The 18,356-nt window shown below is 40.6% G+C and overlaps 1 protein-coding gene across 2 annotated transcripts in view; it reads right to left on the bottom strand.

Annotated features, from left to right (window-relative positions):
* LOC139465295 (HCS2 neuropeptides-like) overlaps positions 1 to 18,356 on the bottom strand; it is a 61,217-nt gene that overhangs the window by 11,065 nt on the left and 31,796 nt on the right. Inside the window, exon 1 of one of the 2 annotated variants that reach the window (XM_071246977.1) lies at positions 9,067 to 9,248. The exons of the other annotated variant lie outside the window; for it this stretch is intronic. Within the exon in view, the coding sequence (XP_071103078.1) occupies positions 9,067 to 9,082 (16 nt within the window). The 5' untranslated portion in view covers positions 9,083 to 9,248. Of the gene's footprint in view, positions 1 to 9,066; positions 9,249 to 18,356 lie in introns of those variants that run through there. 2 annotated transcript variants of the gene reach the window in all.

The following is an 18,356-nucleotide window of genomic DNA, read 5'->3' as shown; positions in this document are numbered from 1 at the left end:
TATTTGAAAGCAACATAATTTTTTAATTTGACGTTTACAGGATATACGACTCATACAGTTTGGCCCTCACTCTATGAACGTTCATACTCCACTGAACTCACACACAGTGAAGGTCAAATCTTAAATCATCAACATCGAATCCCAGCGCTAGCTATCGCTACACAAAGGCCTGGGGACATCCCGTTACAAGACGACAATTCCGTCGACTAATCAGAGCGTCGTCTGCGATATCACGAAAATGGAAGTCCTAATGTCTTAAATTTTTCTAATCATGTAACCTCGAAAAGGTTATTACGGGGCATTCTGAGCGATATTTACGTACTGTAGACTAATTCAATTGAAATCCTTCGAGACTTTACTGTCATAATTTTTTTACAGTTTTAATGAGATTGTATTTCAAAGATACCATCCTGGTCATTTTTAATTGATTTCACTGATAATAACCACGGGTTATTGGAAGTAATACGGTAACAGTAAGTAGGGCAATACAAATAAACACCAACCAGTATCTCATATATGCTTGTTACGTACCTCTAATAAACATTAGTTAGATGCGAATCCCCAAAGTGATTGCCAAGTATTCTTGTCTCATACTACCCTAGGTTAATTGGTCTATGGCTTTATTTCACGGTGAAATCATTTGGGGAACACTGTTAGGAAATATTGTCTGTCGACTGCCTGTTTGTTTAAGCAGCTTTGTATTGAACAAATCACTGATATCCGTCGTGCCCTCTCGCCTAACCCTCTCGTTATCAGATCTTGTCAACTTTTCATAGTGATATTACACTACAACGTATAATTACAGTAAACTACGGTTATAACGAACACGCTTATAACGAACTGACGGATATAACTAACCTACTTTGATGGTCCCGACTATTTGCTGTAGTTATGCTGTATATATGCTTATAACGAACTACGGTTATAACGAACTAAAATTAGTAGTCCCTTTGAGTTCGTTATAACCGTAGTTTACTGTAACATAAAACCGAATCCATAAACAACTGTGATCATATTGTGACTTTTAGAAACTCAGGAATCAAACTGCCATTATGTTTCTGAAGTACACTATTGTTTAATTTGTTTGAAGACGAATTTCAGGGGTTTTCTTGGGATTTAATTTTGTATTTAATTTCATAATTAAAACCTTCAACTCCTTCCAGTTATTGTGTTCCGTTAAGATACTTAGAAATTAATATTTTCATTCAAGAGATGGCATTACAGTAAACTACGGTTATAACGAACACGCTTATAACGAACTAACGGATATAACGAACTACTTTTTTGGTCTCGACTATTTGCTGTAGTTATGCTGTATATATGCTTATAACGAACTACGGTTAAAACGAACTAAAATTAGTAGTCCCTTTGAGTTCGTTATAACCGTACTTTACTGTATATTCAAGAGTGTTTTCCAAGATACGCATAAATAGAGCATAAAGCAACCTTGGTCTATCTTGAAAAAAGGTTTGTCGTGTACAAAGTTAATAGTTGTTGATCATAATCATACAGTCTTGATTAATTATTATCAATTTTTAGTTAGCAAGAAATCTTTATCAGCAGAATTATTTTTGAGTTTACTGTTTACATAAACGGACATCTCGATAGTCAGGACCCCCTAGATCCGAGAACCCCACCTTTTGGGCGATCATTGATGGGAATATTTCTCTGTATCAAATTAAATGAAATAGAATTAAATTAAAGTTTTGTTTCGTGTCGGTATGGAGCTCTGGCACTCATCAATCACGTCTTAACAAAATAATATTGTCCAGTAAAATTACCATTTTATATAAATAACGTGTAATAAACTTGTCTGATAGAATTGCAACTGATCCAGACCATTTTAAGTAATGTGTATACAATCCTACCTTCTGGTCGATGAGCCCTTTTGCCACGTTAACCCCAAATAACATTCGTCTTTTAATGGATTGTTAAACCCTGTCTCGCTTTTTAACTTAAGGGTTGTGTATATCAAATCCTATTTTATTATTCACTTAGCTCTTTCACAGGTACAAGGAATCACTTGTCACGCAATAAAGAATTGCCATTGTCGTCATATCCTTGGTTCCTTAATCCGGACATTTGTATTGCTACTCCACTGGGAGCCAGACAATCTCAGTGCTCTTACTGGGAACCAGACAATCTCAGTGCTCTTACTGGGAAGCAGACAATCTCGGTGCTCTTACTGGGAACCAGACAATTTCAGTGCTCTTACTGCGAAGCAGACAGTATCAGTGCTCTTACTGGGAACCAGACAACCTCAGTACTCTTACTGGGAACCAGACAATCTCAGTGCTCTTACTGGGAACCAGACAACCTCAGTGCTCTTACTGGGAACCAGACAATCTCAATGCTCTTACTGGGAAGCAGACAATCTCGGTGCTCTTACTGGGAACCAGACAATATTCACAAATTTAAGGTACAAACGAAGTTTTCAAAGAGCGTTAAAGGACTTTTTCTCAAAATGTTTTTGGTCACGGTTACAACACTTAAGGATTTTTATTTAATGGTATATGTGTGGAGGACATTTCCAGATTTTAACATCAGTGACAGAAATTATGTCTCATCTTTTTTAAAAGCGGCGTAAAACCATACTCACTCACTCAAGTGAAGAATTGACTTGTTTTTGCATATGTTTGTGACGGATGCCACCGGTGGGGCAGGATACGCTCACCTTTTTGTGAACACCTTGTAGCATCACTATTTGATAGTGATTCATAAACATATGCTTGTTATATAGTCGGAATCGTACAATGGACTTTACTTTTAGAAGACATTTCTTGACATCGATTGATTTCTTTTGTTGACAGCTTTGTAAATTTCTTTTGTCGTCAAACCAGATGACAAACATTATATTCTCGCTCTGAATCATTATAAGTAACATTTTCATTTGGCCTTCAATGACTATAGTTCTGTTTTGGCAAAGCGCTAGCGGCACGATCAACGGTTACGAATCTAGTTATGAAATAACTACATGTATTGTACTTTTAAATTTTGTTTGGTCAGATCATTTTAATAAACCTTTTTGACGCATCAGTGACAAATATGTCTGACCCAATTCCAAAATTTTGCCTCGAACAATATGTCCCCGTGTTTGTTCAGGTGAACAATTGACTTGCCTTTGCATGTGTTTGCAACGAATGCACCGGTGGGACAGGATACGCTCAGCTTTTTGCGAAACCTGGTATCATCACTGTTTGATGGTGATTCATAAACACATGCTTATGATATAGTTGGAATCGCGCATTTATTATGAATATGGAAAGGGTTTTGTCCATTTTGTTTATTATATTTATTATTAATCTTATGTATCGTTCCATAGTGTTTGTGTTTTGCAGAGTAAGCACCACTGATCATGTGTTCTAGTCCCAACAAAGTGTTGAACGTCGACCCACATCAAATTAGTCATTCCTCCCACATCACGCTAACACGCAGTGACTTAACTGAAAATGTGTTCAAAACGGCGTTAGACTAAATTCGCTTACTCTCGTTAAATCCTTGCGACTACTCATAATCCCCCATGTCTATCTACAGAACACACATGTAGTGTCGTAAGATCACTTAGTGTCATATTATAACACTTATCTACGATAATATGATTACTGGGCATGACATGACAATGCATGTCGGTCCGTCTACCGAGCAATGTTGACCTTTATACAAGAAATCTCCAAGTTCCCTCGCTTGTTGCACCATTCACATCCACGTCACACAATTAGCCTGTGACAGTGTCTGACACCTACACGCCTTGGATGTCTCAAGAAAACATTTAATGATATTTAGCAGTCATTTTCAGGCGTGTTAGTAACTGCATAAAATTTGATTTAATCTTATGGAAATAAATGTAACTCTTGTTATAACGAAACCTCGATGATATTCGGAAAAAAAACATCTTATCTACCAATGCTTTGAGATACTTTGCCGATGTTTTTTAGTGTGTGTTTGACGAAGATGAATTTAATTCCAAAAATGCCATATTATTGAAAACCTTTATTTCTAGGTGGCGAAATACACCCATAACAAATATATCCTAATCAAAACAGTGAGTGAGCGTGGTTTTACGCCGCTTTTAGAAATATTCCAGCAATATCACTGCGGGGACACCAGAAATGGGCTTTACACATAGTACCCATGTCGGGAATCGAACCCGGGTCTTCGGCGTGTCGAGTGAACGATTTAACCACAAGGCTACCCGACCGCCCCCTAATCAAAACGGAATACAGTTCTAAACATAAAGGGTCACAGATAGACCATTCTTCTAAGGCGGTGCAATTCGCTATGTAGTGTTACGTCCCTTAGACGTACAAGCAACCAAATTCCACATTTGCCCTAATAATGTTTCATAGATTGTGAGCATCATACAAATGCTCATGGGTTTCCCCAAAGTGGTAAATGTCTAAGATAACCATAAACTCGGGCTTTCCTCCCACACCAAATAACTCTCCATGATATATTTGGAATACTGTTCAAAGAGGCGGTAATCAATTCTACTATACGATTCAACCTCTTAACACGAAGTCCCTGGGGTCATGGTAAATATGTGGTGAACATTTCCAAATCTGACCCATCAGTTACCAAAATTGTGTTCGATGCAATTCCCTATTTTGACTCCTTTGACTTGTTTTTGCATGTGTTTGTGACAGATGCCACCTGTCGCTCAGGATACGCTCACTTTTCACAAACGTCTTGAATCATCGCTATTAGATAGTGATTCATAGACACGTGCCCATGATATGCTCGGACTTGTATAAGGGTATCTGCGTTTAGTAGGGATTTCTTATGGTTACTAAAAGGGAGGCGTCACTTGTCACTTGTAATTAATAATCTATGGAAATGGTTTTGTAGGCTTTATATTATGATTATTGAAATAAATTGTTCGAGACCATAATTGTCGATGTCGGACCATGATGACCATAGTGTAGCCTAGTGGTTAAAGCGTTCGCTCGTTACGCCGAAAACCCGGGTTCGATTCCCGACATGGGTACAATGTGTTAAGCCCATTTCTGGTGTCCCCCGCCGTGATATTGCTGGGATATTGCTAAAAGCGGCGTAAAACCATACTCACTCACTCACTTTTACATAAACTTACATAACGCTGTTTCATAATAAGTTCCATCATATTCACGGTATATGTAGTTAAAGCTTATACCAAGGTTTTACTGTAATCAAAACTTTACAATACTTAATACTTAAGATTATACTTTTAATGGTATTGCATCAATATTGAATATCTATTTCATTTGCCGCACATAACATACATGACAATCAACCTTTCATTTCTGTTTTTAAACAATTTAAAGCAGTTTTCCATTCTTCATGACTCTGTGCCACATTGCAATGATCGGATTATTTGACGAACACTCAACATACGTTGTCGTTAGAGTTTCCGTTGCGTATTGCTGTTTAGCATGTGTTAGACGCGCGATCCGACCGGCAGGTGTGTGAAGCAATATCCTTTCTCTACTTAAGCAGAAAAACAATGAGGCGGCACATGTGTACAGACTCTCCGAATTGCATTGTAATTACTCGAAAACGGACAAAGGTACATTGCGCCACGCCTGTATAAAGCGGAGCTGGTCGGTTTGTTAAGTTAGTGAGAAAACATTATAGCGCAGTAAAGGACTCGATCAGTGTCATTCTCGTATTCGATGTTGATACTTCTCTGAAGTCTGCCCAATACCACACGTTTAATCACCGACAATGATAGTAGCCAAAGCTTGTAATTAAGTCGATATGGAGATACAGCCGTCATCAAAGTTTCTGTCTGCTCTGGTAGACGTGTTTAGAATGTCGAGATGACGGGAGGAATATACCCATGGGTAAAAACACCACATATACAACCATTATCATACAAAATTGATACTGATGATTATGAAACAGGTGCAAGCGCAACCGCACAACTATCATTCGTTTACGTAAATCTACCTTATGTGTCATTTGTAAGAAGCTGGGGTTTTGATCTCATGGTCAGGGGACCCTGAACAGTGATTTGCATCAATGACCCCTTGACCAATTAACCATCCCTGTTGTAATGTTATATTACTTGTCGACACACATGACGATTGCACAGCGTGGAGTAAGATTACTGTTGAATCGTTTTATCCTTGTGACCTTTATGTTCCCTGCACATAGGTTCCAGAAAAGACTATTTTTTGTCTCTTTGTTCTGTAACGAGAGTCAACCAAATCAAATGTCCGTTCAATGTATTGAACATCCAACTGAATGAAATACAAGTACACTTCCTAGCAAAGAACGTGTACACTTGAAAATTAGATTTCCAAAACAATTACAAACGTTATCAGAACGTTACTAGGCTGAAACCAGTCGTCGAAAAACGGTAACCTTCAAGTTCAAAAACAACTATGATACACCCGTATCAAATACATGACCATCGAATAACCATTTCTTGTTTGTTTCTATTTTTGGCTTTGAAACCTCAGCAATGTTTAAACATGCATACACGATTGACATGCAAATGGCGAGCAAGTTGGGAGATCATGAAAACATGACATTTTTTATGGATAATAGTTTCTGTGTCGTTACTTACACTCTTCAAAAATAAAGAAACGCACAGGGAGTATGTAGTTCATTGAACCTGTGTACACAAAAACTCCGATATATAAATGGGATATATGTTATTGGAAAATGTTGGTGGCCTGATTTTAGACATACGGTGCGTCAAAACGCAGCTATTGTCGATTTGAAATGTCTGAAACGGCATTGTTTTCACACTTGTTCAAAAATGTCATGGAGGAAAAGTGTAAAGCAAAATGCACATGCAAGTTATGACATTTGTAATTCATGGTAGTTGCTATGAAAAGGCAAGCATAAGCCAATAATTTGTCCACATTTTTCAAGTTCGAAAATGCCGAGACTCAGCACTGCCGATCGGAACACCGCCATAGGACGCATCCAAAGAGGGGAATCGCAGTCTTCTGTTGACGCCACTTATTAACTGAATACATTTAATCTATATTTTGTTGCAATTTTCAAACATGATCTCTCATATGAGTTCTATTTCATTTCATTTCTCTAACTACCAACAAACACGTTCAGCGAAACTTCATCTTTATTCAATGTGTGTGGGGTATGATGCTCGCGTGTTAAACCGAAGGCATGTTTCCCAAATGAGTACACTTGACGTCCCATCCTCTTGAAATACTTTTTCTTAAGTTTATTTTTTTATAACATGTAGGAACCATTTGTGTTAAATGTCGTCTCGATTTGGCACGTGGCAATGATTTTACTGTTGTTTAACAAATATCTTGTCAAACTCACCAAAAAATGAAAAAGGCTTTGCGGGGTGAGGTGAAATGGGGTTTTACGTCCCGTCCAAGATTATTGGACTTGCATGCGCGTGTGTGTGTGTGCTTGTACTCGTCCGGAATGATCACGATTTATAGTGCTAGCTCACATGCCGCAGTTTAATATGAATACCCTATTCAGACACAGTATACTGACTCCGAGCCTACCAGACCTTGTTTTAGCCCCTTAATGTCGAGCGCCAGACAGGGTAACACCAAGTACCATATTTTAACGTCTTTTGGTATGACGCGGCCGGGGATCGAATCCCCGACCTTCAGTTCTCCGGGCGGACGCTCTACCACTAGACCACGGAGGCGGTCTAAGGGCTTTGCGAGGTTTGCTGTCAACTTAAAGAAGTTTATGTTAAAGAAGAAACTCAACTCGGAATGTGAATACAAAAGCAACAAAACCCTTTCCACATTCAATAGAAATCTGTGCATAAAGCAGAGTCGAGAGCACGAATCCGACTATATCATGAGCATGTGTTTATGAATCACTATCAAATAGTGATTATACCATGTGTTCCCGCCCTATCTGAGGCACCCGTCACAAACACATGCAAAGGCAAGTCAATAGATCTCCTATAGTAATCACAGGACATATGGTAAAAAGGGAATTGCACCATGCCTCGTTGTTGTCACTGATGCGTAAAATGTCCTCCACGTGTCTACCATAAACATTTTGAAATCTTTGTTGAGGCCTTGAATGTTGTCAGCGTGATCAAACAACTTTTGATCAGGAACCGTACACATCAAGAGGTTTTTGCCTACTTTAAGCATGTTGGATTTTGTGTTCAAAAGTACTGATTAAAATGTATGACAATTTTCACAATGCTATGAGACGAGATGTAAACGTGATATGCACATGAGAATAATGTATTAAGTTTCGTATAGGAGGGATGAACCAGATTGAGGTCCTCCAGCACTGGTTTCTCATTAATCACACATCACACGCTGGGTTTTGTGAATGGCATGAAAACCATTGATGATTTCAATTCCAAACAATTTTAACAGATCCCTGGATACTTTTGAGAATATAAGCATCCCTTGACGATTTACTGATAGTATTTGGATAGCAGCAGAGACAAAAGCGTAACTCAAATTGATGATCCTGTCATAGAGTCAAGGAGAGCGCTTTCTACTCCTTTATCCGTTTCTCTCGCAGGATACACAATGTCAGCGCTCATCACAGTGCAGCCTCATTATCAGGATGGAATCATGCATTCCGATAATTTTCAATGTTTAATCCCACTTCGACAACAATGACAGTGGTATCGATGTGTTTTTATCAGACATAAATCTTTCATCACAAACTCTGTCCACATTATCATTCGGAATTATGAACCTCTCATTGGCGTTAATGATGCCATTGACTATCTATTAACATCGGTTAAAAGGAAAATGACTTCCTTTGTATTGTCTTTTTATATTAAATATATCTGAAAATATAATTTCGATCAAGAAATAGAAAGAAACTGACAAAAAAAACCTCTTAATTTCAGTGGAGTTTTAAACTGTGCAAAAATCATCATTGTTTATGAACGCTGAACTCTCTTTTTTGTTTTAGCTTCATTTTTGAGCAACACTGTATTTTATCTTCTAATGTATCCTTTGCTGGTTGTTCATACACCTTTAAAATGAAATAACATGATATATTTTTTTTCAATAATCATGAAACATTTTTCCTCATTTAACTTGACAGGCGTCACAAGATCTCTTTCATCTCTTGAAAAAAATGATTCAGTAACTTCATTTTACTTACTGATTAGTTGCATCATGTTGGGTTTTGATGTGTCTACTTTGTTAATGGATCAGTACGTCCTAACGCCGTCCCCGCGATGTCGCTCAGTCTTCCCCTCCCTGTGTATTAGCCCTGACGCGGCGAGCTGGATGTGTCCTCTGCCACTTGTTGACGATGTCGGCGGCCTCTACACTTTTCTAGCCTGCAACTGCCCACTGGAATGTTTTCTGTGTCGTATACACTAGACTTGTTCCTACACTCGCCGCGACCAATCACGTCTCCCCGTCCCGTCCCTCCCCTCGCCCTCCCCCTCCCTCTCTCTGAAACTCCCAGGCAATCACAACTAACTTAAACATCGACACAGCGGAATGAAATGTCAGCTCCACGGAACGTTTTCAAAAGCGTTTGTGAAGATTGTAATTGAATAAATCTGTCTCAAGTCACATGGAATCTAGTAAAATGTTTTGTTAATCGTTAAGGGGATTTGTCAGCGTTCTATCTTTCACGGGAGCCGCTGGCTTGTTCTGTATGACAGTCGATGTAGGCACTCCGATAGCCGGCTATCACGCAAACTGATTGGAGTAATGAGGATCAGTGTTTTACTGCCCACATAACCTGGCCAACCATGCGGCTAGTGCTGCTGACGAGGGGTCGAGTTAGCTTGAGGTGAGGTGAGGTGCGGTGCGGTGCGGTGCGGTGCGGTGAGGTGAGGTGAGGTGAGGTGAGGTGAGGTGAGGTGAGGCGAGGTGAGGCGAGGTGCAGTGCGGTGCGGTGAGGTGAGGTGAGGTGAGGTGAGGTGAGGCGAGGTGCAGTGCGGTGCGTTGCGGTGCGGTGCGGTGAGGTGAGGTGAGGTGAGATGCGGTGTGGTGCGGTGCGGTGCGGTGAGGTGAGGTGAGGTGAGGTGAGGCGAGGTGCAGTGCGGTGCGGTGAGGTGAGGTGAGGTGCGGTGCGGTGCGGTGAGATGAGGTGAGGTGCGGTGCGGTGCGGTGAGATGAGGTGCGGTGAGACGAGGTGCGGTGAGGTGAGGTGAGATAGGATAAGGTGAGGTGAGGTGCGATGAGGTGCGGTGCGGTGCGGTGAGGCTCGGTGCGGTGCGGTGCGGTGCGGTGCGGTGAAATGGTGTTTAACGTCGCTTTCAAAATTATTGCTCTTATATACATGTTGCAACGTGTATGCACGTGTATGTGTGGAATGACGGGGTGCAGCTTGTACTAGTCCGGACGTATGTCGATTTATGCTAGCCCACTGAAATACCATCCAAAAAATTAACCCTGAGACCACACCCCACACAGTATACTGACTCCGAATCCTTGTTTTATCCTCTAAACGCCGAACGCAAGTTTTAACGTCTTTTTGTATGACGTGCACGTGTCTGGGATCGAACCACCGATCTTTCGCTCTCCGGGCAAACGCTGTATCCACTCGCCTACGGAGGCACCAATAGCGACAAAATGTAGCAGAAACACTGCCTATTCCTACACCTACAATATATCTTGGTGTCTATCAATGTCATGACCCATAACGGGATCGGGTGGTCAGACTCGCTGATTTGGTTGATGCATCTCATTGTATCCCAATTGTGTAGATCGATGTTTATGATGTCATTCATTGGATTGTTTGGTCCAGACCCGATTATTTACTTACTGCAACCACATAGCTTGAATATTGTGGCGTCAAACAACAAACACAAATTTGATTCATCAAGCAACAAGGATCAAGCCATATCGCCACTCCGTCGATTCATCAATACAACGTCTTACCATTCATTCATTCATCAGTGCAATGCATAACCATTCATTCATCAATATAACGTATCACCATTCATTCATCAATACAGCATATAAGAATTCATCCATCAATATAACGTCTTACCATTAATGCATTCATCTATATAACGTACAACAATTCATTCATCAATACAACATCTAACCATCCATTCATTCATCAATATAACGTCTAACATCCATTCATTAATACAACATCTAACCATCCATTCATTCATCAATACATTGTCTAACATCCATTCATTAATACAACATCTAACCATCCATCCATTTATTAATACAACGTCTAACATTCATTCATTCATCAATCCATCTAACCATTCATTTTCATCAATACAGCGCAAACCTATCCATTCATCAATCCAACGTCTAACCATTCATTGATCAATACAACGTCTGACTTTCCATTCATCCGTCAATACGACGTCTATCCATTGATTCATCAATACAGCATCGAACCATTCATCATCGATGCGACGTCTAACCATTCATCCATCAATATAACGTCAAACCCACTCATCAATCCATATCATTATATTTATTTATTTATTTATTTATTCATCAATACATCGTCTAACCATCCATTCATTCATCGATCAATCGTCCGACAATGCTTTCGTTGATCGATCAATCGTTCAACCACCCATTTCGTTCACTTATCAATCATCCGACCATCCTTTCGTTCATCAATCAATCGTTCAACCATCCATTTCGTTCACTTATCAATCATCCGACCATCCTTTCGTTCATCGATCAATCGTTCAACCATCCATTTCGTTCACTTATCAATCATCCGACCATCCTTTCGTTCATCAATCAATCGTTCAACCATCCATTTCTTTCACTTTTGTATGTGCTTACTTATGTATGGAACTTCCCCCCATCAACCCACATCTATCCAGGCATTGTCCAACTAGCAGCGCAGGTATCTATATTCCAACCTGTTCAATGAATTCATCCCATCAATTAATCAATGCTTTAACCCAACAATCCATTAATCTAGTCCTTAATTTTGGAGTGAGTGAGTGAATGAGTGCGTGAGTGAGTGAGTCCGTGAGTCTGTTATCATGTATCAAGTATGTCAGCTTAATTAGTGAGGGGCAACTCAAAGTGGCGCAGCTCAAAGACACAGGTGACACCCACAAGCATTGATGGTGCTTACAGACCCAGGAACAATCTTTGGCTGAATCTGTGCATCTTCCTCATGACCAGTCAATCATCATCTGAGAACCTTGCCATGATGCAAGTAGAATCCCATCACCATGGAAATTGTATCTTCCTTGTTTTAGTCAGGCCAGTCGTCCTATTCTACTGAATTTCAATTACACCTTGTGATCTACAATACATATTAATGCCAGTGCTGTAGCAGACAGTCGACTACAAGTGTCCCTTCTTTCCGTCAGATGCAGCAATTAGCATAACGTGATTTCATTAGGTGCTGAGACCCACACTTTAAAGAGTATACAACGAGACACAAGTCTGTTTGGCAGCATGCATGAACAGAGGAAGATGGAATAAGTAAACTGTATATTTGGACAATTATAGTAGTATTCGCTAATATTCAAACTTCAAACGGATTGTTAAAGCGAGCAGAAATTTGATCAAATCTATTTTGGCTAGACTGTCAAGTCCGACTCATCTGACAGGCCTTCAGCGTTACATCCAATAAATACGGTAAATAGTCCATTAGGAGACACATCAAAGTGAATTACCTGAGGTCAGTAATATGGGTTTGTAAACAACATTTACTTGTTAGGACGTTCGTAATAGTGTGGTCAGGTTGGTATGTCACCGACAATATTTAATCTACTTTCAGCCGGAGAAAGCAAGGTCATGTCAGCATTCCCACGTGTTCTTGTACATAACCCATACACAGTCAACGCCTGATATCACGAACACTGATGGAGATGGAGGTCATGTCAGGATTCCCACGTGTTCTTGTACATAACCCATACACAGTCAACGCCTGATATCACGAACACTGATGGAGATGGAGGTCATGTCAGGATTCCCACGTGTTCTTGTACATAACCCATTCACAGTCAACTCCTGATATCACGAACACTGATGGAGATGGAGGTCATGTCAGGATTCCCACGTGTTCTTGTACATAACCCATACACAGTCAACGCCTGATATCACGAACACAGAGGGAGATGGAGGTCATGTCAGGATTCCCACGTGTTCTTGTACATAACCCATTCACAGTCAACTCCTGATATCACGAACACTGATGGAGATGGAGGTCATGTCAGCATTCCCACGTGTTCTTGTACATAACCCATTCACAGTCAACTCCTGATATCACGAACACTGATGGAGATGGAGGTCATGTCAGGATTCCCACGTGTTCTTGTACATAACCCATACACAGTCAACTCCTGATATCACGAACACTGATGGAGATGGAGGTCATGTCAGGATTCCCACGTGTTCTTGTACATAACCCATTCACAGTCAACTCCTGATATCACGAATACCGATGGAGATGGAGGTCATGTCAGCATTCCCACGTGTTCTTGTACATAACCCATTCACAGTCAACTCCTGATATCACGAACACTGATGGAGATGGAGGTCATGTCAGGATTCCCACGTGTTCTTGTACATAACCCATACATAGTCAACTCCTGATATCACGAACACAGAGGAAGATGGAGGTCATATCAGCATTCCTACGTGTTCTTGTACATACCCCATACACAGCCAATTCCTGATATCACGAATACCGAGGAAGATGGAGGTCATATAAGCATCCCCACGTGTTCTTGTACATAACCCACACACAGTCAACTCCTGATATCACGAACACCGAGGGAGATGGGGGTCGGGTCAGCATTCCCACGTGTTCTTGTACATAACCCATACACAGCCAATTCCTGATATCACGAATACCGAGGAAGATGGAGGTCATATAAGCATCCCCACGTGTTCTTGTACATAACCCACACACAGTCAACTCCTGATATCACGAACACCGAGGGAGATGGGGGTCGGGTCAGCATTCCCACGTGTTCTTGTACATAACCCATACACAGCCAACATCGAACCGTAATGGACCTTCACATCAGCTCGTGTTATCACGTCATTGACATAACAATGACGTTAACCACACAATAGAAGATTGAACGGCATCATACAGCTGACTATCCCGGACCATACCGTGCTAATAGGATTCAGCCTTCCTGTTAAAAGCAATCCATTATTTCCTTTAGCTATTCACTATCACAATTTAATTTGTATCACTTATTAATATATTTACTTTATAAATTCACTGATAAATAAATAAATCATGATTCTAAAGATTCGATATTATATCTTGGGCAATTTAATATACCCGAGGGCGCTGTGATTGTTGTAAGTCAACGTTAAAGAAGCACAGGAAATCGTAGCGCCAAGTAGAATGTGGTTTATTGAATCAAAAGCAAATCAAAAGTGTTTTGTATGAAAGGCCATAGACCCACATGCATTAATTGCATGCAAAGCAGTACAGGGTCATCTTTCAAACAGATCCATATGTTTCATTTAAGTACAGGGGAACGGGTGGCCTAGTCGTCTAAGGCACCGCGATTCGCAGAGTTGCGTCCCTTGGGCACGCCAGAAACCTATGATTGTGGGTTCGAATCCCGGTTCATCCCAATTATGTTTCTAGGTTTGTCAGCACCATACCCATGCTCGTTGGTTTCACCGAAGTGGTAAACGTCTGAGACCTGCATCACTTGGGGCTTTCCTCCCACATTAAGCTGACACGCCGCGATATAACTGGATTACTGTTAAAAGTGGCGTTTAACCCAACTCACTCACTCACTCACTCATTTAAGTACATTTCTACTCTTGAAGGCATAGGGGAAATTAACATAAGAAATCATAATATTAATAATTTCTGGTTGCTTTTAGACGAATAATTTTTTGGGCTGAAGGTTGAATTACAAATTAATTTGGTACGTATTGCTTTCCTATGTCTTCTGAGAAAATCAAAACAAGCTTAAGGTAATTTTGCCAAGAAGTTTAACTAAAGCTTCAGGTATATCGATTATCTGATATCTTTCAATAACAATCAAATAGCCAATTCCCTTCCACTGATTTACCCACGGGAACTAGAAATAAAGGAGACCAGTGAGACCGCCTCATCTGTTTCAAATTTAGATCTCTACATAAAGATTCGGAGTGACAAAACACTCTCCACAAGACTGTATGACAAGAGGGAGAATTTCAACTTTCCCGTCATGTCGAGCAATATTCCAGCAGCTCCAGCCTTTGGTGTTTACATTTCGCAACTTTTGAGGTACAATCAAGCATGCTCTTTCTACAAAGATTTCAAAGAGCGTCATACGACTCTTGCTCAGAACTTGTTTGATCAAGGTTACAATATTCAAGGTCTCAGTAAAGCTTTCAAAAGGTTTTATGGTAGATATGTGGTGGCCATTTCCAAATTTGACGCATGAGTGACAAAAATGATGCCCGATCAAATTCCCTATTTTGACTTTACCGTGAGTTCCAATGTTTTTTTCAGGTGAACAATTGACTTCCCTTTGCATGTGTTTGTGATGGGTACCACCGGTGGGGCAAGATACGTTCACTTTTCGCGAACACTTGGTATCATTACTATTTGGTAGTGAATCATAAACACATGTACAATCGACTCTGCTTTATTGGATATGGGAAGCGTTTTGCCGCTTTATTTAAATTTGTCTCTGCCTCTAGGCTCATCTTAAAAAGTGTATGACAATCAAATCTAGAACTAGATGATAACATATCAGTCCATTCTTGGCATTCCAATCTGGCTTGAAAAAGTTATAATGAGAAACACGAAACAAGCCAGCATAGCCAAGACATTACTTGCCCAGTTCTGTCTACCTACAGAAACAAGATTAAACATTTGCCTTATGGCAATTATGTTAAATTTAAAGATGTAGTAATCAATTGTCTAAGGAACTTATATTCTGGTACAACTTCTACAATTTCACGACGACAATACCACATCTAACATTTCCACTTTTATGATTATTTTCGATAGGTTGATATTTAACTGCTGAACAATACGTATCTAGAATATTCAATTGCTTTTGTTGCTCACTTGCTCTATCAGAAAAAAAAATAACATCATCAGCAAAAATGGAAACCATCCATGTACATCAGGGAATAATTGTACTCCTCGTAGACATGTATCAAGAAACTCAGCATCCAATTTTTTGGACCGCCTCCGTGGTCTAGTGGTAGAGCGTCCGCCCTGATAGCGGAATGTCGGGGGTACGATCCCCGGCCGCGTCATACCAAAAGACGTTTAAAGATGGTACTTGTTGTTACCCTGTCTGGCGCTCGGCATTAAGGGACTAAAACAAGGACTGGTCGGCTCGGAGTCAGTATAGTGTGTCTGAGTGGGGTATTCATGTTAAACTGCGGCATGGTATCACGTCGCTATATAAGTGCAATAATCTTTGACGCGACGTTAAACCCAATTTCACCTCACCAGCATCCAATTCATTAATTAAGAAGGAAAAATAAAATTGTGGTTAATACACAGCCCTGTTTTAGTCCGAAAGGGCAATTGAAAGACACAGTAAAACGAGCCTTTACTTGCATATTCTGTAACAGATAAATACATAAACAGAATCATATTCAACATTTTTACAGGAAGATCACATTTTGGGAGAACATACAGAAGTTACGTTTTTCTGTCTACAGAACCAAATGCTTTTTAAACAGTTATATTTGAAGACCTGAACACTACGCAGTCAGGAGTAGTCACAAGGGGTGTGGGGGAGGAAAAGGTCAGGGCTATTTGAAATACATCACGGTCATTGACATGTAGTATTTCATGCAGACACATTATGAGGGCGTACGTCTGGACAATTTTTGAGATCGGTGGAGACATGTCACTGTAGAGGGCATGTTTTGAGAAATTAGATATTGCAGGAGTTACGTCACTGCACTGGACACGAGTGTGGGAAATAAAGAGGTCGATAATGCAGGTGTGACGGCAATGTACTGGACACAAGTGTGGGAAATAAAGAGGTCGATAATGCAGTCGTGACGGCACTGCACTGGACACGAGTGTAGGAAATAAAGAGGTCGATAATGCAGGTGTGACGTCACTGCACTGGACACGAGTGTAGGAAATAAAGATGTCGATAATGCAGGTGTGACGGCACTGCACTGGACACGAGTGTGGGAAATAAAGAGGTCGATAATGCAGGTGTGACGGCAATGTACTGGACACGAGTGTGGGAAATAAAGATGTCGATAATGCAGGAGTGACGTCACTGCACTGGACTCACTGCACTCGAGCCACTCACCACACGCTTAGTGAGTGAGTGATTGAGTTGGGTTTAACGCCGTTCCTAACAGTATTCCACGGCGTGTCAGCTTAATGTAGGTGGAAAGCCCGTAGTGATGCAGGTCTCAGACGTTTACCACTTCGGTGAAACCCACGAGCACGGGTATGGTCTTGACAAGAATAATCGGGGCGAACCGGGATTCGATCCCACAATCATAGGTTTCTGGCGCACACAAGGGACGCAACGCTGCACAGCGAATCGCGGCGCCTGAGACGACTGGGCCACCCGTGCCCCCACCACGCCCTTCGAAATCAAGGTAGACGCTTCAAAGCCCACTGAAAACAACATGGTATTCGCCGCTTGCCGCCAAAGTTTTGTAACGAATTTAACTACACCATGTAAGATATTCGATAAGTGCTGAACGCATACCTCAATTTTTTTTTTTTCACCATTGCACATTTTAATCAAACTTGATCCAATGATAATGTAGCTTCAGAACAATCGTATGCACTATTAATGTTTTAGCTGCTGTTTGTAAACTTCCTGTATGTAATGTCGACGTCATGGGACGTATCATCTTGTGTTCGAATTTTTAACTTGACTGTAATGGAGGGGTTCGAAATATTGTGACGGTAACAAAATGGCGCCTGATTGACTCGTCTCGCACCATTATCACTATAAAATAAACACGACATGGTTATTAAGCGCTAACAGAAATAAATGTTCTCAAATGAAAGACCTAATTTTAGTGTATTGGAATTGTTATTAGACACTTAATCAGAAATACTTCTTTTGGGGGCAGTAACCTCACAACACGAGGATACACAAGTGGCATCCGCCAACACAGAATTCAACAACGCCATCTCTTTAATCTCCCTGTGAAATTAGATTACCTATTTCGAACCCAAAGTTACCGTTATCTGATTAGTTGTCAGGTTAAAACTAGGGGATAGGACATGGCTTGTATAACAGCAATGATGACATGTTTCCAGTTCCTATCAAAAGTGATCAAATACAGCTAATAGCCCTATGGAAAATAATCCGCATACTCCCTGTCGCAAATAACGCCCATGAAAATACAGCTATCTACATGCAAGTTCATCTTAGCCAACGTGATTTAGAGATTAAAGAATTGACAGTGTATCTAAAGTTGACTATACCAGCTCTTGAGCCGGACGACACCCGCTCTCGGTGTCTGGCTATATATAGTGATCCTAACAGTTTAAAAGCAAACTGCAATCCATCATAG

Source organism: Haliotis cracherodii, unplaced genomic scaffold (genome assembly GCF_022045235.1).
Source record: "Haliotis cracherodii isolate W230 unplaced genomic scaffold, xgHalCrac1.p SCAF_18, whole genome shotgun sequence".
Taxonomy (NCBI): domain Eukaryota; kingdom Metazoa; phylum Mollusca; class Gastropoda; order Lepetellida; family Haliotidae; genus Haliotis; species Haliotis cracherodii.
Note: the sequence above shows the minus strand (reverse complement) of the source record. Positions and strands in the feature narration are given on the sequence as shown.